At 40.3% G+C, this 22,034-nt stretch overlaps 2 protein-coding genes across 2 annotated transcripts in view; both read left to right on the forward strand.

Moving 5' to 3' along the window:
- Nucleotides 1-22,034, forward strand: part of LOC118230221 — a 249,467-nt gene that overhangs the window by 95,413 nt on the left and 132,020 nt on the right. The window contains exons 11-12 of the mRNA XM_035423076.1: nucleotides 2,439-2,738; nucleotides 2,892-2,927. Coding sequence (XP_035278967.1) covers nucleotides 2,439-2,738; nucleotides 2,892-2,927 — 336 coding nt within the window. The remainder of the gene's footprint in view (nucleotides 1-2,438; nucleotides 2,739-2,891; nucleotides 2,928-22,034) is intronic.
- Nucleotides 11,711-21,025, forward strand: LOC118222863. Its single transcript, XM_035408798.1, has 6 exons — nucleotides 11,711-11,809; nucleotides 12,010-12,036; nucleotides 14,402-14,692; nucleotides 15,244-15,540; nucleotides 18,324-18,425; nucleotides 20,861-21,025. The coding sequence occupies exons 1-6, from the start codon at nucleotides 11,758-11,760 to the stop codon at nucleotides 20,923-20,925; spliced, it is 834 nt and encodes a 277-aa protein (XP_035264689.1). The 5' UTR covers nucleotides 11,711-11,757; the 3' UTR covers nucleotides 20,926-21,025.

The following is a 22,034-nucleotide window of genomic DNA, read 5'->3' on the forward strand; positions in this document are numbered from 1 at the left end:
GTCCTGTCCTTCGCTCCATGGTCACGGACTGTTTCAACCCTGTTCCTCCCTTGCCGCTGTCTGGAGCTCCATATCCATCATCCGGCTCCTCTAAACTGCACTGTTCTGAGCTATACCATTTGCTCTTCAATCATTCCTGTTAGCTTTCATCTCAGCTGTAACCTGCTTAACCCAGTTTATTTGCTGTCTTTATACCAGGCTGGCCAGTGGAGGATGGGCTCCCCCTCAATAGCAGGGCTCCTCTCGAGATTTCTTCTCATTGGGGAGTTTTTTTGCCGCCATTTGAGGGTTTACTTACAATTACAATTTAGCAGATGCTTTTATCCAGAGTAACTTTCCTAGATCACATTAATACATACAATCCATATACATGGCTGGATATATTACTCAACCAATTTAGGCTCAGTACTTCGCTATATAAAATGGCAGAGTCCCAGCTGGGATTCAAACGCACAACCTTTTGAGTTACAAGCCTAGTTCCCCCTCCTAAAATGTACATAAATGGCCTGCAACTGAACATGGCTGTGGTTTCTTGTCCCACCCCAAAATGTACTTCCGTATTCACACGATCGGTCTGAGACAAGTATCTGCTTTTCTTTCTTTTTGCCCACTGTTGTGTTCCTCCTCTTTGAAATGTGGTCCCAGTTCTACACCACTCTGTTGCTGGCCTTTGCCATCCAGCTGGACTGTGAGTGAAACAAGTATTTCTCTCTTTTCTTGTTCCTCTTTCTCTTCCTGCGTTCTCTGTCTGTCACAGTGGCCAGCAGTGACAGATCTTCAGCAGTTATTTCCTTCTAGTTCTCTGTGTCTTTGTGACAATGTGTTTATTTACAGTTTCTTTTCTTGTTCATCTAAACTAATCACATTTCTTTATGTAGATTTTTACAAATGTTCACAGTTCAGGCTGATCATGGCATGTCAGAGAAAGTTAACAATAAGTTTTGATCAAACTTTAATTTGTTTCATTTGCCTTATGTTCGCCAGATTTCATACTGCACGCCGATGCTGAAGGTCAGTATAAAAGCCACAAATAGCATTATCCAAATTTATCACATTTCCCTTCTGGTATCTGCAGCCAGATTAGTGAGATGGTTCAATATGTTGTCCTAGTTATTAGGTCAAGCAAAGGGATTCTTTGGTGCTTTATGTTACTATGATCTGTGTGCAAAGCTAAATTATTAAATATATGCTGGTCCATTTAAGATCATAGGAGGATATATGACATATCCTCCTATAACCCGGCAATTCATTTGTGTTCCCTGCAGGGAATATGAGACGCTGGTCTTAATCACAAAAAGCATGTTTTCTCATGAGGATATTTTAATTTATTTTTAATATTTTTTAATATTTACTATATTTTAGCTTTTTTGGAGTCAATCCTGTCTTTAACATTTAACTGAAACATGTACTGTATAGATGTTCTGATTTTGAATGGCTGTAGATAGACAGACAGAGAATACTGTAAGACAGAAGAAGGAGAAATAAGAATGTTTTATTGTTATCATCCTCTCAAATTTACAATTAGCAATGGTACACTACAATACATATTCTCATTCTATTGTATTTTAATTTTGGTGTGTATGTACGGTACCTTGCAGCAGACTCAAATGGGTATTTCTCAGGAAACTGCTGCATGCGGTCTGAAACCACTGATAGGGTTTTTGTACAAACTTTTCATCAACAGGACTTAGAGCTAAGGGTTCATCGCATTCAAAGACCATTCATGATTTCACAATAAAGCCTGACTGGGCCTCTTTCTACTTCAGACAATGACATTAATAGAAAACATTATTTGTGGAAATGCAATAACTTGTTGAATGACAGATAACAGCATTTATCATCTTTAAATTATAGCTATTGTTTGAGTTTTAGTATGTACTATAGTTAGTATTAATACATTAACTTTACATAACAGTAATGTGTTCAATGACAGATAACAATTTGATTTAAATCTTTTTTTGTGGTAAAAGGTAGAGAAAGTGGGGAGCACTATAATTATGCAAATGCAGCATGTATTTAGATTTTTGATTGTTTAGACATTATACATATTGCAAAGACAGGGAATTGTAGCTTGTTAAGCTTTAACTTTGACTGGATTTCTGTGGCAAAAGATTCTGTGTGCATGGGCTCAAGTTATTATAAGAGGCTTCCCGCATTTCTGTTGGTTCTTTGTATATCAGTAAGAAAACATCTAACAGAAACAATTTGTAACTATACACTAAAATTTTAAAATAGTATAAATACATAGTATATGTGTAATTAAATGGTAATAAAAGTAACATTTTACTTGTTGATATATGTATACCACTTTAGGCAGGGAGACACTGCTCTCTTAATACTATAAATATTATTTGTTAAGGCCTGATATTAACACACCTTTTAGGATTTTATGCAGTTCAGTATTTCTGCTCTGTGATGTGTGTGTTCTCTTTTCATAGACCTACAGAAACCAGAGATTGGTGTGCAGAACAGTGGTGGGCAGGTGGACCTGGCCTGTCAGATAAGGCTGAAACACCTCCCATCTAGCACTAATGTTACCTGTAACCTGTACATTGGAGACTCATCTGAGCCATTCAGAAGTACATGGACCAAAAATCAAGTCTGTTCCTTTGTTGTGAAACAGGATGACCTGAAGCAGGGTCTGCAGTTTGTGGGGGCGACAGAAGTGAGCTGCGATTACTCTGTCCCCACAGACCCCCGCTCTCCTTCCCCACGCAGTGACAAAAGAAAAATAGAAGGTGAGTAAATCTCTGTACTTACAGTTAGTAAAATACAGCCATAAGGTTAAAAGAACTGGTCTGTGTGTCATGAGAAGTTTGTCAGTCATTATTTGCTTCCTTTTATGCAATGTTTCAAAATGTAAATCTCACTCTCACAATCTGTTTTATCAGGACTCTCTCCAGAGCCATCAACCTTTTCTAAAGCAGGTACATACATTTATATATGTGCTTTCTACTTGAAGAATTTTACATGGGTTTGGATTAGAAGATTTCAGCATTACAATATCAAAATAAACTATTATTCCATATTTACGAAACAAAAGTTTTCTGTATTTGCTCTCCCAATTTGGACGGGTATTTATTAGTAGGCCAGTTTCATTGCCACAAGTCAGTTCAGGGCTAGCATGCACAGCCTCTGAAACCATGTAACCAGCAGCCACTTCTTTTAATCCGCACAGACAAGACACAATTACTGTATGAGAGGTTTCACAATATCACAGTAGAAACGTTACTACACGTGGCCAGCCAACATTGTCCACCGGAATGTGTGACTTACAGCACTTCCTGCACTCACAGTTCAAATAGTCATGTGACCTCCCAGCACAAACTGATAGTTTTACTGTGGGCAGTGCAGTCCTTGTTCCTTAAAAAATGGGGAAAAAACAAATATTGTCAGTGAACTCCCTGAGTGATTCTCAGGCAATATGGAGGTATTGTGAATAAATTAATTATGCTCCAAAGTTTAAACAAAAGCAAACATCCTCTAATATTCATGAAATATACATAGCCACCTAATAACCATAGAACCTTTTTTGATGAACGTTTGTGAGAAACAATTCCAATGCACTTATTTCAAATTGTCAATAAAGCTTTAACTTGATCTGAGTTTATATGATGGCTTTGTTGGCCATTCAGCCAACAGCCCCAGCCAATAGGCAATTATTTCCTAAAATATTTCACCATTTTCCAGCACAGTCAAAGTTAATATTATGGCTTACAGATATTTCTCATTTTATAAGCTCGCTGTCTATACACACTTATTGTAATTACAGTAACAATAAAGCCTTTTTCTTTCTTCCTCTGTAGATAAGAAGACAACCTCACCACCGCCTGTGACGACCAAAAAAAGTACTGAATCTTCTGTTGGTCTGAACTTCTGAGGTGTAATAGGTAACGGATCCTTAGAGTAGTCCGTTTGGGTTGTTACTAGTTAGTTTAGGTTGCCCTCAAACTTAACTCATCATTGGGCAGCTTGGTGGTCTAATCTTTCGATGGGTCCCTCTATCTGTAATAGAGTCCAGACTGACCCAGTGCCGACGGTGTCTGGCAGCCACACAAGGTGATGCAAAATTAGTTTCCAGCATTTCCCAGGGATGGGGGGGGGTTTCTGGCAGCCTGAGTGGCAGTATTTGTCATCGTATCCCACAATTCTGCCTCTTAAGTTGTACAATGTATCTTCCTCCAACTCATGTCTGTGTGAGCCTGGCTTGCAAAATGCAAGTAAGAGGCAGCTCACATTACACGTTTTGAAGGAAAGCGCACGTTTGTCTGCACTCTCCTAAATTTCCAGTGTTGTTGTGCCAAGCATTGCAGCATGAGCGTAATTAGGCACTCCAAACCGGGCAGAGAAAGGGAGGGAAAGAATTAAAAAAAATACAAACGATGCCTTCACTGAAGTACAACTTCAAGTGCAGAGCATTCAAATATAACAGAGAGCAATATGTAATGTGTGTAGGTCAAGTTGACCAATAAATCACTTATTTTGTGAAAGAAAGCATTTGGAGTCAATATGTCATTATATATTCAGAGGTTAGTGACATTTTATTCCAACTGACATCAACTTAAATTTTAATTGTTAAAAGCTCCTGATGTTCCCCTACCACAGTTTTGTTCTCACTGCTTCTGTCTGCTTCTGCTGTTACTTCTGACCCTTCATTTTCAAAAAATATCTTTCCAACACAAAATTACTTTCTATCACGACGTTCCTGTGGGATTTCAAGATTTACTAATCAAATTGTTTCGATACAATAAGTCAGTCAACAAATATCCCATTCTTGTAATGACAGTAACAATCATTTATCTTCTTTTGCTCTTTCCTTCTTTCTTTAGAGAAAAAGAAGCCACCCACATTGCATTACTTTACATGACATTACAGGCATTTGGCAGACGCTCTTATCCAGAGCGACGTACAACAAAGTGTATAACCATAACCAGGAACAAGTATGTCGAGAACCCTAGAGAGAAGTACCGGTTCAAGTGCAGGGAACAACCGCATAGTTCAACTTGGACCCTGAAGGTTGAAACTGGGGCGGAGATAAATAAATAAATAATAGCCTAATGGGTGTACTTTCTGAGAGAGAGAGAGAGAGAGAGAGAGAGAGAGAAAAGCTAGTGCTAGCTGTAACACTAGCAGGTCAATTGTGTGTCCAAGTATGTGGTGGTGGTCCCACATTCAGAAGCATCAGGTCTGGTAGCAGAGCAAGCATGCTCCGTAGCAGCAAAGCTAGTGCTAGCTGTCATGCTACGGAGCATGCTTGCTCTGCTACCAGACCAATAACTGTCAATTGTGTCATTAATTATTTATCAATATGATTTACTTGTTGAACTGTGTTAGACCAGGTATTGGCTGTGAGGGTTCTTTTGTCTCAATGAAAAGCTGGTTAATTGCTTAAAAACAAAATAAAAGGCCACAGTATGTACTAGAATATGTGGAGATCCAGAATACCTCCCTCATAATGTGAAAGTTGGTGCTCATTTCACTCAGTGTCTAACTCTCCTCAAATCCCCTTTACAAATTTTAGCCTGGTTGAAGACACCAGCGGGTATTGGAGTAATTCTCACAGTGATTGTGATCCTCCTGGGAATGACAGGAGCCTGTCTGTACTGGATACACAGTGAGTCTTTCTGATGGCTACTCTGTAGTGTGCACTAGTCCTGCGTTTCTCAAGTGTTGGTGACCACTCTATAGCAAGAGGCCATAAGTACATTAAATGGTTAACATTTGATTCGTTTATCTAACCCATACTACAGGCTGCAACACAGTGATTGTTTAATAGACTAGCACATACATCATTTTTGTTGTTATATCGTGGATGCAGCTGTTAAGTAGTATATGGATATTTAATCATTGTAAGAAATATGTTATCATCATGAATCTGTTTACCAAACAAGGCATGTTTAATCTGAAATTCTAAAATATGCCACTATGAAATTTGGAAATATAAAGAATATATATTTTATTTTTCATTTTGGCTGTGGGCTCCGACCTGCAAATTCCTGTGCTAGTCTAGTCATCTTTAAGCTCCAGTGCTGAGTGAGTTTCATTGCTTTGCAGTCAGTAGCATTTTCAGTTATACTAACAAGATAACTCATGATCAGTGCAACAACTAGTCAACACTACATTCAATGATTTTGACTAGCCAGTGATTTTAACTAACGCTCATAGCTGTCTGAGGAAAGCTTCAACATATTGTGACATGAGAATTGCAGAGTTCTACAGTGACATTTTTTTTTCAAAAATGAGTTATATACTGTTGAATAATTTATAAATTATGTTGATTTATTTACATGTGCTGTGTCAAAAATGTAAAAAATCTCTTTTTGTTCTTTTTCAGGAAAAAGGAAATCCAGTGGGTGAGTATTTTTTTTCTCTGTCATGAGATGAATTTATAGAAATAAAAAACATGCTACCATCCTCTCAGTCCAACTGTTACATGGTGTCTGCACAATCGAACTGAAATTAAGAAATTTTATTTGCTCAGTCTGATACTCTCATAGTTTCTGTCCATGACCATGACTGTAGGTCCTATAAAGGTTATCTCTAATACAACAATTGTCTGTGTTGTTCAGGCTGCCCACAACTCCTAACAATGATGCTGTATGTAAGTACCTGTAATCTTCCAGTCATTTCTTTAGCCCTTATTTCAGCTGTTCTGCATGTAGACATGCTACCTGCTACCTGCTACCTGCTACCTGCTACCATTACATTACATTACAGGCATTTGGCAGACGCTCTTATCCAGAGTGATATACAGCGAAGTGTATAACCAGAACCAGGAACAAGCATGTTGAAAACCCTAGAGGGAAGTACAGTTCCAAGTGTGGGGAACGACCGCGTAGTTTAACTTGGACCCTGTAGGTTAATCTGATGAACACAACAAAAAACAGCAACAAAGCAGTCTGTACGGAAAAAAAGAAGAAATAGTTATTGCAATAGTGCCTACTCAACTAAGTCAATTAAGATAAACAGCTTACCTAGCTACAACCCTAAGATTACATAGTCATACCATGTTACCTATTTTTAGCTCTAGTTTCAGCACAACCTTCAATGCTGTTGTTGCTGTTATAAACAACACGTGATGTACACTCTTTTACGTTTGTGCTGTAGACACCACTGTTGATGTGTCCAAGGGAGCAGGATCCAGCGATGCCACAGTGAGTACAAAACTACAGTAGGATAGATGTGGTACTGAAATTAAGGCCCAAAATGGAATATTAAATAATCATTCAGAACGCCACTGGCGATTTCTGGGATTGTTAAATACACTGTACGAGGACTTCATTGTAAAGCTGGACTTTATTAATAAATATAACTACTGTACCATTGACATGTAAGTCTGAGTCACTGCACTCTGCATTACATCTGCCAACTGTAACTCAGCTGTGTGTCTGTTGATGGAGCTGCGTCATCCATCTTTATAAATACGTGTCCTATGCTGTGTGTCATGTGACTGGGGTAGTGACTGTGTGGCCTCTCTCTCCCTAGTCTCCTTCTGACGTGACTTACAGCACTGTCGCCCACCTTGCTCCTCAAACGACGGCCTTTCAGGCCCAACAGGACAACGTGGTGTACAGCAGTCTGAAGACGGACTGAGGAATTCATACACAAAACACAGGAGTCCTTTTAATCTTTATGATGTACTCTGATCAAGAGAGTATCAATATATTTATGGGTGTGCACAATTAGAATAGAAATTTTTCTTTTAACATTCTTTGACAATACCTTGTGTATGTCATTTGGATTGTTAATCTGTTTTGTTAGCAATATCTTTCTTTCTTGTGATGTTATTTTGGGATTGTACCCCCAATGCAGAGTTCAAACTTACATATGAGAATAACACAGACAATAACTCTTCAGACAGTTATTTAGGGGGCATAACTGCTGCACTTGTAAAGAATATATTCTCTATTATGCACAATACAGAAATGTGTTTACAATGTTATAGACTGATATTGCAGAAAAGTACCCGGCTAACCCAAAATAACTGCTGACTGCTAACTGGGGCCCATCCCGGTACTGAGAACCAATTTGTTTGGGGCGCAAAATCCCTGATGGCGCCCCCTGTGCCTCTCAAGTACGCCATTCATCAGCCACTTTCAAAATCATAGTAGGACCCCCCAAATGTGTTTTTTTATCCTTTCATTTGGTTTTAAATGTATAGTGTGTTGAGACTTTTGTGAAATGCCCTTTAAATAAATGGTGACCATTCATACCCCCACATATGAATATCCCACATTTCAGCTATAAAAATAATCCCACTTCAATGATGAGAGCAGGAAAAAAACCTATCCTATTTCAAGTCACGCTTTGTTTTCACATGAGAATTGTAGTTCACATTTTAAAGTCAGGGATGTGAAAATGTGAAGATGCAAATGACTCGATGTGACCTATGTTCTCTTCACATATGGAAAAAAGCCAAGCACAGGTGAAAATGTCCAGTTTACAAAAGTAAAATGATTAAACCACACAGAGATGTCTGTTTGTGTTTCACTTCCTAAAATAGCTGTTCATGTTGTAAGTATTCACAGACAATAAATTATGCAGGACACAGAATTAATAGTGCCTTATTGTGCCAAAAATGGGTATTATGATGAAATTTCTATAAGATTTTTTCCAACAAGATACTTGTGAAGACCTTCTGGGTGAAAATTGAACTGGTTAATTGTGTCATGGTTCTGTGGTTGTCTGCATTTCCCTTTTTGGGCCACCAGATGGCGGCACTTCAGTTTTTATGTCTGTTCTTTTACCCCGTTTAATTGTACTATTGTTTTCAATTATTCAATTATAGTTTTTTGGTTGTCTCGTTTTCCCTTCCCTCTCTGTGGCCTGATTGTGCATTGTGCCCTCCTGTGTCTCGTCAGTGTTTTGTCTATTTAAGTTCCTTTCGTCCCTCACTCAGGTGCTGGATCCTTTTGTCTGTGTTTCTGATGGTGTTTTGATATGTGTTTCCATGTGTACTTTTGACTCTGTGTCTTGTCTTTCTACCCTGCCTGAGTTCTGTTTTTGTATGGTTTTGGATTTCTGGATTTTTGTTGTTTTTGCGTTTCAAGAATCCTTGCTTTGTCTTTTTTGGGATTTGCCCTGTGTGGCTTTGTTTCTGACCCCCTTGGTTTTTGTTCTATTTAAAAGTAAAGTTCTCAGTTAGGATTTACCCCTTTGGTTTTTGAGTATTTCTCCGCGTTTGGGTCCATTCCCTCGCCCCTTCCTGACAAATTGGACTTTCCTGGTCCAAGCAATGGTTCTATCCCGCCTGGACTACTGGCATCTGCCACCAGACCCGTGCAACTCATTCAGAATGCTGCGGCTCGTCTGGTCTTCAACCTCCCCAGACACTCCCACATCACTCCCCTGCTCACTACCCTCCACTGGCTGCCTCTTATAGCTCGCATCAAATTTAAAAAATTGGTCCTAGCATACCAGGCAGTCAAGGGATCAGCCCCAGCATACCTCCAAGATATTCAAACTCTACATGCCAGCCAGATCCCTCCGTTCTGCTACCTCAGGACGCCTAGCACCTCCCCCTCTTCGCACCTGCACTTCCAGAACACGTCTCCTGTCTGTTCTGGCCCCACGATGGTGGAATGACCTCCCTGTGGAGGTCAGAACAGCTGAGACACTGACCCATTTCAAACGACGACTGAAGACTCACCTCTTCAGGCTGCACCTCTCCCCATCCCTCCCTACCCCCCTGTAAATGACTAAGCTTAGGGTTGTAACTAGGCAGCTGTTTTGTAGGTGACTTGGGTGCATTAACTGTCTTAACTACTGCTTGTATTTTTTCCATAGATTGCGTTGTTGCCGTTCTCGATGTGTTGGTGTTAATCAGTTTAACCTTCAGGGTCCAAGTTGAACTATGCGGTTGTTCCTTGCACTTGGACCGGTACTTCTCTCTAGGGGTTTCATCATACTTGTTCCTGGTTGTGGTTATACACTTTGTTGTACGTCGCTCTGGATAAGAGCGTCTGCCAAATGCCTGTAATGTAATGTAAGGTGCTGTGCTCCAATGCAATTTGTAGTTGGCAGTTTTTCAGAGAGGCATGACATGATTCACTTGGCTTGTTCTGGCACTCTAATGAATCACAGTAAAATGTATTTAATTCATTAAAATATAAATGTACAAAATTGTGAATCCATTTTTGGCCTCTACTCCAGCCCTAGTGTGTCTCATTTCTCTGTCTGGTAGTGCCTAATTGTTGCTGTATTAGTTTCACCTGTTCCCCTGTGTATTTAAGCTCCTTGTTCCCTCCTTGTAGTCGTTTGGTAGTTGTATAGCTGCTAGCTATTCCATGTCTAGTCTTTTATCTAGTTTGACTGCCTTGCGTTCTCCTGGTTCTTTTGTTTGTTTTGTGTTCCATGTTCCAAGTAATAGCCTTTTTATTGGCACCTCTGTTTCCTGAGTCTTTCTCTGCAGTTGGATATCCTCCCTGAGCCTGGTGATAAACGTATGGCTCTGAGTGACAAGAATTGTGTAATGGTCTAAATTTAAATTCTATTTAGAATTCTGCTCAACAAGTAGGGTGTACGGCATCAATGCAAAATGCCTTAATTAAAAAATATTTTGCATCTTCTCAATTTCTGAATGCATTTTATTTTTTATTCTTCAATGATACCAGCCACTGGTGCTTCTGAACTCTCACAGACTCTGAGAGAATTCAGTTTCCTTCTGCTCAGAGATGCAGAGCATGCCCTTTTTAGGGCAGAAGCAACCTCAGGGAATCAATGTGTGCACACTCTCCCGTGAGTCGTGCAGCATGCACCCTCATCATTGACTGACAACAGTAACGTGAGTGTCAGTTTATTTACTGTGTTAGTGTTGTCCGTTCCAGCAAAACCGCTGAAGCGGTGGTCAGTGTGAGCACAAGCGGAGTTACCACATCCGGCTCCATTAGCGTTAGCTGCACAGTGAAGTCAACGGGCTGGAGGCTGTACAGAGACACACAGCACAGGACACAACCCTCAGGACAGAGGTGCACGAGGGGAACCGATATCGCTTCACTGTGACCAGGAGGGAGGGAGCTGGTCGCGGGAGAACCGCCAGTGGAGCTGTGCATGGACGTAGACGTACCGCTGATATGCGAGTACACAGATTGGGACGCGACCCACCTCTCCGTGCGAAGCGACAGTGTCATGGTCAGAGAGTAGGCTATGGTTAGTCTGAAACAGAAAATAAACACCCGCATGTGGATCCACCACCATATTGCTGTGCAAAACTCATTTCACTGGAAAGATACCTTCCACAATCTGTAAATTCATTTATACGTCGTGGATAATTGTGTATTATTGTGGACCCAGGTGCTAAAATCCAAAAAGACATGACTTTTCCGCACTCACTAACCTACAACTACAGTGTAAGCTGTTCACTTCTTGTGTACCCATGATTCATCCACTGGTGGGAAAATGCTTATAGCAAGTAGCCTAATAAGAAATCAATATCATTTAAGTGTGAGACTGTGCTGACCATGGTACAGAGCAGGGATATTTAGATGAGCTCACTGGCGATGAATCTGACTTGAAATCGCGACAAATGCGAACTTCTGCACTACAATTTTATGAAAGCCAACATGAACCTTAATAATGGTTATTGGCATTTTCAAGTTGCATGACTTTTCTTGCATCGAAATGGTACAGTATAAGTTTTACGTGAAGTGCTGCATGGTTTTTCTGTTGTTTAAAAATACTGCCAACTTCCTCATTCACATCACATTTAAAAGAGTCAAACATCACATCCTGTTGTCATTCTGACTTCAGTCCTCAAACATGCCGTCACGTCTCTCCTTTCTTCTCCTGCTCGTCGTCATTCTGCTGGAAAGTGAATGCTCTCTTTGTCTTCTCGGGTCCTAATTCAACTGACCACGAACTCCAATTACAACTCCATTACATTTTGAAAAAAATGCATGTTTTCTGACGTGACAAAATAATTACAGAAATCTTAAACTGAACAAAATGCGAAACCTGCATTTCCTGATAAATTTGTACTAACATCACCCTCTTCTGGTGGGCTCACTACAGGTCGTTGTGGACATGCTGACGCTCAAGGTTAGTAATACTGCAATTATTGCAAATAGAGAAAGCTTGCTTGAACAGAATTATTAACTATGTGTATTATAAATCTAAATTTTTTATCAGCTTGAAATAGCGTGAAACCCTCTTTGGGGTACAAAATCATGGTGTGGCTAGAAACAATATGTAGAAAGGCCTGTATTGAAGGGTGTTTATGATTTTAAATCTGCACATAAAATAAAATGTTGGTTAAATGCAGTTAATATGAACCCTGGTCTGTGACAAAAATAAACCCACCACATCCGCAATGACTTGGTGTGATGGAGAGTGCTCACAGTGAAGATGTCAGTGGGCCTGATAACTTCCCCAAACAGCACATCTTATTTACTGTTGCAGTACAAAATTCTCTTGAAGATTTTTTTTTTGTGTGTGTGTTCTTGGTCATTAAAGCTCCTTTTGATTTATGAATGACACTATAAACAAAGAGAGAGAGGCAGTTCATGATTTGAAAAGTTTAATAAATGATTTGAAAAAGATTGGCATCACCAGAATGTGCACAAATCTCCCATTTGCCAGATAATAAACACATTCAGTGTGTTGATGGCCATTAATTAAGAACTGGAATCACTTTCAGCCTCTCCTGCCTTGGTCATTAAAAAGATTGACCTTTCAGGCCCGAGTTTTTCAAGATAATCTCTCACGTACAGATAATTGCTAGGCAGTATAAATATGTTATTTAAATGGAAGGGAATTTGATTTTAATGGGTCATTGATAGGCACTATGTTAGCACAATAATAAAAAGGTGTTTTCACAGATCTTAAAGTGCTTTACATTCCTATAAATATGGTGCATACATGATAGAATGGTTCTGGATTAAAAAGGACTGACATTTCTTACTTTGCTGTGGTCACATCTTACATGATATCTGTATAGGAATGACACTGCTTTGATCATCCCAAGTGATTTACAAGGTCATAAAGATAGTCAGTGTAGATGAGAGAATAGGAACAATAAAATACAAAACATATAAGTACATAACTGTGCCTTAATATAACTATCATAAGTGCACATGCACATAACATCATGCTAACGTTGTACTAATATTTCCCCAGAGCATATTAAAGGACATGACACATTTTGAGCCAATACTGGATACTCATTGCTGACACCAATGAGTGGCATTATAACGTATAGCATTGACAACCACTGCAATGTGTCAATTCCCTGTGCTTCACACCCAGCCAAAGATAGACTGCTACAGCGCCATCTGTAGGCAGATCCATTTAGTGAAGCAATTGTCATAGCTGTGAACATGCAAGACAAGTATATTTAACCTAACAAGCACACATAGTTCATTGTCACGGTACGGGTAGGGGGGACCCAAACGCAGAGGGGAAAAAAACACAAACTCAAAAGGGAAAATTAACAAAGACTTTACTAACACGACAGGCAAACAAGTAGGGAACAGAGAAGGCCACGAAGGGCAAAAACACAAACTCAAAAAATATCTAATGAAACAGGAACTCAAAAAGACAGGCAGGGCAGAGGAAATGCAGAAACTCCAAAAAAAGCACTAGAAAACCAAGACATGAACACAGGAACAAAGGAAATGCAGAAACTCCAAAAAAAACACTAGAAAACCAAGACATGGGCAAGAACAAATGGGGCAGAGGCTTACGCACAAACAATTTGACATAACCACAAGGATCCAGCACCTGAGTCAAGGGAGGGGGAAACTTAAATAGAACAGACACTGACGAGACACAGGAGGGCACCATGAACAATCAGGCCACAGAGAGGGAAGGGTAAACGAGACAATCAAGAACCAATAATGAGACAATTGAAAACAATCATACAATTAACACAGGGGGAGCAGGACACAAAACAGAAGTGCCGCCATCTGGCGGCCCAACAGGGGAAACGCAGACAGGAACACAGGACCATGACAATTATAGTTAATTTTTTGACTAATATCAATTTAAGTTATGTAATATTTCATATATTCCCTCTTTATATCAAGTTTTACTGTACATAATTTGCCAAAATATAATTACGTTGCTTTGATCAGCTGAAAACATACTGGATGAGCGCATACATTCAGCACTCATGTTAAATGATATACCCAATATTGCTGTAATTCTCACATGCTCCTACAGTGCCTCGGCTGTAACTTCAGCTTGTTTTTATTAACCTTGCTATATCTTTTGTAGTTCCTACAAATTCATTATAAATTCGATTGTGAATGGGCCCCAAAGAAAATCTTACTTCCATCAAAGAAACAAAACTGAAGTGGAAGTTTGTGGTCGGGTGCTGTATGAAAGTGCCTACAGTATAGCTGCTCGAGTGGAAAATCAAGCATAACTGATGATTGAAACTAAATGGATCACTGAACTTTTGCAGATAAACCACCAAAGGCAGAGTTACAATTGCTTCCTGTAGTAATTTCCATTAAGGAATCAGTGAATCTGAGGTGCAGGAGACCGGACTCTACCCCTGCATCCCACTGCACTTTCATCACTAATCAGAGAGGACCGATCAGTGGCTCAGACTGTGAGCGCTCAGTCACTGGAGCTGAGCTGCTCAGTGGGAGTCACAGCGCAAGGAATGAGATCACCATGACATGTTTCTACAGACTGGAGGAAGGAGGGAAACCTGCTCTTCATAGTAACCCCTCCACAGTGACTGTGCTGGGTAAGAATTCATAATTCTGACATATAGAGTCTGAAATAGGACAGCAGGTGCTAAGGTCAGTTAATATATAATAAATAGTCATTTGTAAATGAATGTTTCTGAAAAGAAATGCAAGACAGAAAAATTATAAATAAATCATTGGGGAACTGTATGATTGTGTGTGTGCGTGCATGCATGTGTGTACATTTCAGTCTGGAAGCAGTTGGACAGTGACACAATTTTTGTCTTTTTGACTCTATACTCCAGCACATTGGATTTGAAATGAAACAATGAAGATAAAGGTTAAAGCACAGACTGCCAGTTTTAATGTTTGTCATACCAAAAGCCTGTTTCTGGCTTCCCATAGACCAAATGTTTCACTTATATAAAACTAACCCAAGCAATGTGCACATGGAGTAAGGGATGCAGCTCAGTCACTCCAGCTCCTCCTGCCAGATCCCTACAAGTAAAACCATCAGGATGCTCATGCACATTTAGCCACAGGAAACACAATCAGTAGTGTGACCCTGCAAATGCATTTCTCTGCATGTTGTATTATTTGTGTGTTCCAGATCTGAGGAAGCCCAATATCTCAGTCTCCACAGAACACACTGAGACACACATTCGCTGTGAAGCCCCTCCTGACATCACTGGAGCTATTTTCTTCCTGTACTCCAACAGGAGTAGAACACATACTAAGAGCACTCAGGCTGGAACAGAAGAGCGAGCTGTCAGTTTCACTGTCCCCCGCAGCTCTGACTCCACTCTGACATACTGCTGTCGTTATCAGTTTAAGACCATCAACTCTAAACTGAGTTACTGTGCTGAAGCTAAGAACAAGGACCAGAGTGGAAGAACAAAGGACCAAAGTACCGTACTCTTCTTTTCTCTCTGCAGTTTATAAACCACACAGGCACAGTTAATTCGCAACTTAAAAGACAAGCGCTTGTTGTATTTTGGTCCTTAGTCATTATAACTGGAGGTTATGCATTGACATTGACTACAGAAGATTTTTTCATTGATTTATTCATCCATTTATTTACTCAGATTTATTCATTCATTGTTGATATTAAAAAGTCCTCTGATTTTCTATTATATGGCTGGAAACCCATTGCACTTGCCATGTCCCATAAATGAGATGCCAGGTTATAGTTTTGGCACTAGATAGAATGAGTGGAGTTAAGGCTGTTTACTATAAGAAGCTGCCCTGCTGCTCTGACCCCTGTGGATAAATTATCCCCTAAGTGAAAATACATTATTTAAAATATAACCAAATTTCATTAATGTTCATGTTCTTTCTGCCAAGAGTGAGATTGCTCACCTGAAAATTTTTTTTCCCCTTGTTTTCAGGATACGCCACCACAGACAACCCACAGATAGGTAAATAAAAGTAGTTGCCAATCGTTATTTTACACAGTTCAGGAAAACACTGTTACACATGACACCAAGCCCATCACCCCTACGTCTGCTGTTACCCCGAAGGCGGCCCACCCCCCTTCTTTCCCACAGCACAGGACACACAGGTAAGCACACTGCACACACACCAGTAACACAGCAAAGAGCACACTGCTCTGCATAAGGGGGTGACTCAGCACTGCACACTCAATACACTACTCACACAGTGAGCACCCCTACCCCTCAGGCCCGTGCCGTGGAACCCCTATTTTGCCTTCGAAAGAGGGGGGGGAAACAAACCCACGCTTGCACACAAACAACAGAAAGGACAACAAAACTTAAATAAAACTGAAAGATAACGGGGGATGTAGCATCGGCTGACGCCACACTGCCCAGCCAAGCTACACCCCAAATAAAAAATAAAAAATAAAAATCCCCAGTCTGGCGCCCCGCTAGCACTTGCTCTGCCTGGGTCTTCCATCCACCGCGTCTCAAGCCCCTCACCTTCCTGGGGGAGTTAGAGCAGCCTGCATCCTCCTCCTCTAAACTGAGTGACTGTGCTGAAGCTAAGATCAAGGACCACAGTGGAAGAACAAAGGACCAAATTGTATTGTATTGTATTTTGCTCCTCAGTCATTATAATTGGATGTTATGCATCAACTACTACATAAGATTTATTAATTGTGCATCAATCCACAAATAGCATTATCCAAATTTATCACAAAAGTCCTTTGATTTTCGGTGTTACAGGTGTCCACTGTAGGAGTCCTTCTATCTCAATGAAGCACTCAGGTCAAGTAGTTTAAATATAAAATTCAATAGCAGAGTTTACTTATTAAACCACAAAAACTGGAGGGGTATCCAAGCAAAATTTGCTCTCAGCATTGATCCACACTTCTAATGTGAGTGTTAGTTTATTTCTTGTCTGTATGGGGTGAGGTCAAGCGAAACTGCTCGAAGCGGTGGTCAGCATGAGTTACCACATCCGGCCCCATTAGCGTTAGCTGCACAGCTGAGAGCACAGTGCGAGCAATGAGCTGGAGGCTGTACAGAGACACACAGGATACACCCCTACAGACAGAGGTGCACGAGGGGAACCGATATCGCTTCACTGTGACCGGGAGGGAGCTGATCCAGGGAACTGATCTGCCTCCCTCTGAGTCTCAGTGTTATTTATACACAGAGGGGAGACAGCTGACTGAGACTCTTTCAGTCTGTGAACGGTTTGTCGCTGGGTTTGAGCTGCTCAGAGGAAGGAGTCAGTGCAGAAATCAAGATTAGAATGAGCTGCCAGTATATTGAGAACATAGGATACAATGTCAAGTTCCTATACAGTGAAGATTCTATGGTAACAGTGCTTCATATGTCAGTATTACTCTGTTACGTCTTCATAGACTCTTGAATGTTATCTGAAACCAAGAGTCTCAAGAAATTGTGTAATTTGCAATTTTGTGTTGACTTTATTTTAACGCGACTTAGAACTACAAGTTCATAGCATCCAAAGACCATTCATGCACTGCAGTAGAGAGAGCAACAGATTCAACAGTGTAGTCCACTTCATTTCATTTAAACTATATGAAGACATTTCGTTTCTCTGCAGGTGGGAAAGTAACGTCACAACCTCCACAGACCCCTGCTCAGCAAACTGCAGAACCGCCCACAGAACCACCCATAGAACCGCCCACAGAACCGCCCACAGAACCACGCACGGTACCGACCACAGAACAGCGCACGGTATCGACCACAGAACCAAGTAAGGAATCGTAAGGAGGCTGTACAGACACAAAAGACACACCCCTCAGGACAGGGGTGCATGGGGGGAACCGATATCGCTTCACTGTGACCGGGAGGGAGCTGATCCAGGGAACTGATCTGCCTCCCTCTGAGTCTCAGTGTTATTTATACACAGAGGGGAGACAGCTGACTGAGACCCTTTCAGTCTGTCACTGGGTCCGAGCTGCTCAGGGGGAGTCACAGTGCAGAAACCAACATTAAAATGAGCTGCCAGTATATTGTGAACATAGGATACAATGTCAAGCTCGCATACAGTAAAAATGCTATGGTAACTGTGCTTCATTTGTCAATGTTACTCTGTTACTTCTTCATAGACTCTTACTTCTCTTGTTCTATTTAAACTATCTTTCACTAATGAAACACATTTAATGAAGACAGAAAGTACAAATTTTGTGTGTGGTCCAGATTGTAATTGTCAGTACTGTTTGCTGATCTGTTCCTTTCCTTTTCTTTCCTTTCTCAGATTCAGCCAGGTTTCTGTGGCGACACATCCTCAGTGCTCTGGTCCTCTTGGCTGCTATTGGAATACTCATAGAATACTTCATCTCCCACACACCAACCACAGGTCTGTGCCTCAACTGTCCACCCATCATCAGCCAATAGAAATGTACTTTTTAATCAGACATCTAATTTGAATCATACAAAGAAAGTCTTTATGTAAAACCTGCATCAAATATTCATAAGCACAACATAACTACTGCATAAATGTTGATTAAAAAAACATAGTCATTCAATATGCTTTTATATATTGTGCAGTTACCACCCACATTATACATTAAATTACCATTACATTCTGTTTTGGTTAAAAGTACGAATGTAATAATGTTGATATAGTGACTATGAATGTGTTACACAGCAATGAAAAGTTTGTAAATGTCATGGTTCTGTATTTTCTGTTTCTGTTTTTCCCCTTTTGTGTCATGGTTCTGGGGTGTAGTGGCCTTGTGCTGCCACTAGAGGGCACCTGGCCTTTGAGAATTTCTTAATGTGTTCCAGGTGTCTGAGTTCTCAATTGTTTTCACCTGGGGAGGTGCCTTTATAAGCACTGCCAGAACATCCATCTGCGCTTCTGTGTAAAACCTTATTATCACAAAGCCGGTACGACATTGGTATAGGTGCTCATTGGACGAATTACAGAATTGTGTTGTGGGTTGGTTCTGTGTCCTGGGTTAAGGCGATTCTGTCTCTTAGCGCTGTGTGCGCATTCTGACGCCTTAAGAGTATTCTTACTTTTCTTTTGAGCTCGTGTGAGCCGGTGGGTATTGGGACGTTTTCCCTGGTGTGTATTTTGTTTGCGTTTTTCTTTCGCTGAGTAAGTTTTGCGACTCAGTTGTCTTTTCTTTTAAGACCAGTTTTGGGTTTGGTACCAGAGCCCGCCTCTGTACCACTGGTCCTCTTCTTTTTTCGCCCTGGTTTTTACGGGTCGCTTTTGGTTTCACAAGCCAGTTTTACGGCTGGACAAGGTGGTCCTTCGGAGTGGCTTTTTACTCCGTGTTTTTTTTGGTTCTTGTTTTTGATCCTTTGTGTGCGGGAGTTACTCTCCCTAGGATCTTATTTGTTTTGTGTTTTACTTGTGGGTGTTCCCTTTCCCTTTCCCTTTGTCCTTCGGGACCTTGTGGCTAAACGCTTCCGGTAGCGTTAGCTTTTCGTTCCCCTATATTAGTCGCTTCTGGTTCTCTAACACCCCCCACACCATTATATTTTGGCCGCCAGATGGCGGCACTTCAGTTTTGTGTTTCAGTTCGTTCTCGTTCTTCGTTCTCTGTGTTAATTGTATTATTGGTTTTAATTATTCTAACATTGTTCCCACCTGTGTCTTGTTATCCCCTCCTTTTCTGGTTTGATTGTTCTTTGAGTTCACCTGTGTCTTGTTACCTTTGTCTATTTAAGTTCTTCGTTTCTTGAATCGGGTGCTGGTTCCTTTTGTTTCATGTGTGTTTCTGCCCGCCTGTGGTGTGACCTGCTTGTGTCTGTGTCTGTGTCTGTGCGTTCTGTTCTGTGTTTTTGGACTTTTGGATTTTCTTCATTTTTTTTTTTTTTTTTTGTGTAGTAAATGTCTTTGTTTAAACTCCTTAAGTTCCTGTGTTTTTTCCACTCCGTGTCTGGGTCCTATCCTCCTGTATGTGACAGTAAAGCTCTTAAGGATGTTTTGACCAGTCCTGCCATTGACATTTGCTTATGGAGAAAAGTGGACAATATTGGCTACATGCAGGCGACAGGAGCTTTATTTCAATAAGTAACTTTGTAAAGCAATTATTTTCAATGGGAAGGTTCAAACTATATTCCTTTTTGTTTTGTTTTTTAATTGAGAGTTTTTAGTTTTTCTGCAGGGCCCAAAATAGTTTATTTTCATTACGTAATTCTGGTTGCTTTGATGAATCATAAATTCATTTACTTCCAGTAGAGCACTTTACAGGAGGAGAACATACTGTACATTTTTACCATGTTCAGCTACAGGTAACATTTATTGACATCCTGACTGATGCTGATTCATGATTGTGGGAGGGCTGGTGGCCCAGCAGGGCAGTTCATATATGGTCATACTTCTGCCACAGGAGCCAGACTTTCAGTTGCCATGGTAGTGCCCATCTCATGCACAGGAGTGACTGCTCTGTTTGGTCAGGCATGTGTGGTCTGCCTATACCAGCTGTGTATGAAATGCACTGTTCTGCTGAAATTTAAGTTCAGCTGGTGGAATACAGAATGAAAGCAGCGACTGGCAGCACGCACTTCAGGGAGACTGATAATGTGATTAGATGATGGCTGCATAGTCAGTACTGCTGATGAATCAAATTTCAGCAACTGAAGCCTTTTTATATGCTTAAGAATGTATCCATTGTTGGCTCTTATGGTAAATGTTGTATTGTGTTGTGTAAAAAAAAAAAAAAAAAAAATCACTTTCTGAAATTGTGCTGCTGGTTTATCTTTGGATTTAATCCCTCCCTATGCAAGTGCATATATTAGTTGACTAATTTCATTTACATAAATGTTTTGTTTCAGATGCTGCAGGCAGGAAGAGGAGAGGGAGTGAGAACACCGGACAGTTTGTGGAGACATTGTGCTGAGACATGAGCGATTAGCCTGTTTACCTCTACAAATATACAGTACACATACCTAATAAATAAAAATATACATAAAACCACACAAATACAGAACATGTATATTTATAAACAACATAACATACATACATAGTCACATAATGACATGCTGTTTTAACTTAAAATAAAGAGTACTCTTAAATATTTACTACTGCAGTCTGTATTTCTGCAATGTTATTTCTAACTTGTTTTCATCCATTAAACAATGCATGCTCTCAATTTCATATTTATTACAAGCACTGTTGTGAACTACCCAAGTTGGTTTGTTTAAAATAATACTGTTCTTATTTTGTTCTTTTGTCCATTATTTTTGTCTCTTGTATAGCATAAATTGAAAAAAAAGACAAAGCTCGTCATAAAAAATACACACAATATTTGTTGGAAAAAGGGCTGCAAGTTTACTCATTTATTTAATCTTGTGCGTCAAATCAGAACTCTGTGCTCTTTTGCAGTGAAGACAGATAATCAAATTGGGAATGCAAGGGATTGTTTAGCAAGTCAGATGTAGGGGATCATTTGGTTGCCAGAGAACCAGTTTTTGGGGATTTGAGCAGGACTCCAGGGTTATCACATCTACTATTTTCAGTCTGGATGGTGACTTATTGTTTCATCTAAAGGAGGGTAACCTCACCCAACACCATGTTGCACCATTGAATTTATATTAGGTCCCCACAGGACTACCAACACCTTTCCAGCAGACATTTCCATTTCCCTGGAGGCCCGCATGCAAGCCCTAAGTAAACCCACAGCTGCTTAGCTTCAGCAGTTTGGCATGGGAAGGGTACAGGCTCATATGACTGCTGGCAAACATATGGCATATAATGACTGATTTCGACATAAAGAAAAGGCATTAGCAGCAGTGATTTAAGCATCAAAATAATAGTGTGCCATTATTTTTTTACATTTTAATATGCTGGTGCTCTAATCCAGAGCAACGTAAAATAAGCACACACCCACACATACATTAACACATTCAGTGATGAACGCCAACAGGCACAAACTATAACTAGCCAAACTATACTCATATGAAGCATAACAAGGTTCAAGTGCTAAAGCTCCCCGACAACAAATAATCC

The sequence above is a fragment of the Anguilla anguilla genome, chromosome 1 (genome assembly GCF_013347855.1).
Source record: "Anguilla anguilla isolate fAngAng1 chromosome 1, fAngAng1.pri, whole genome shotgun sequence".
Classification (NCBI taxonomy): Eukaryota; Metazoa; Chordata; class Actinopteri; order Anguilliformes; family Anguillidae; genus Anguilla; species Anguilla anguilla.

Bases quoted from the DNA above. Each gene is read 5' to 3' on its own strand.
- LOC118222863 (XM_035408798.1), top strand. From the start codon at position 11,758: ATGCCGTCACGTCTCTCCTTTCTTCTCCTGCTCGTCGTCATTCTGCTG. The intron at 12,037-14,401 runs GTTAGTAATACT...GAACTTTTGCAG, and splicing joins TGGACATGCTGACGCTCAAG to ATAAACCACCAAAGGCAGAG. The intron at 18,426-20,860 runs GTCTGTGCCTCA...GTTTTGTTTCAG, and splicing joins CTCCCACACACCAACCACAG to ATGCTGCAGGCAGGAAGAGG.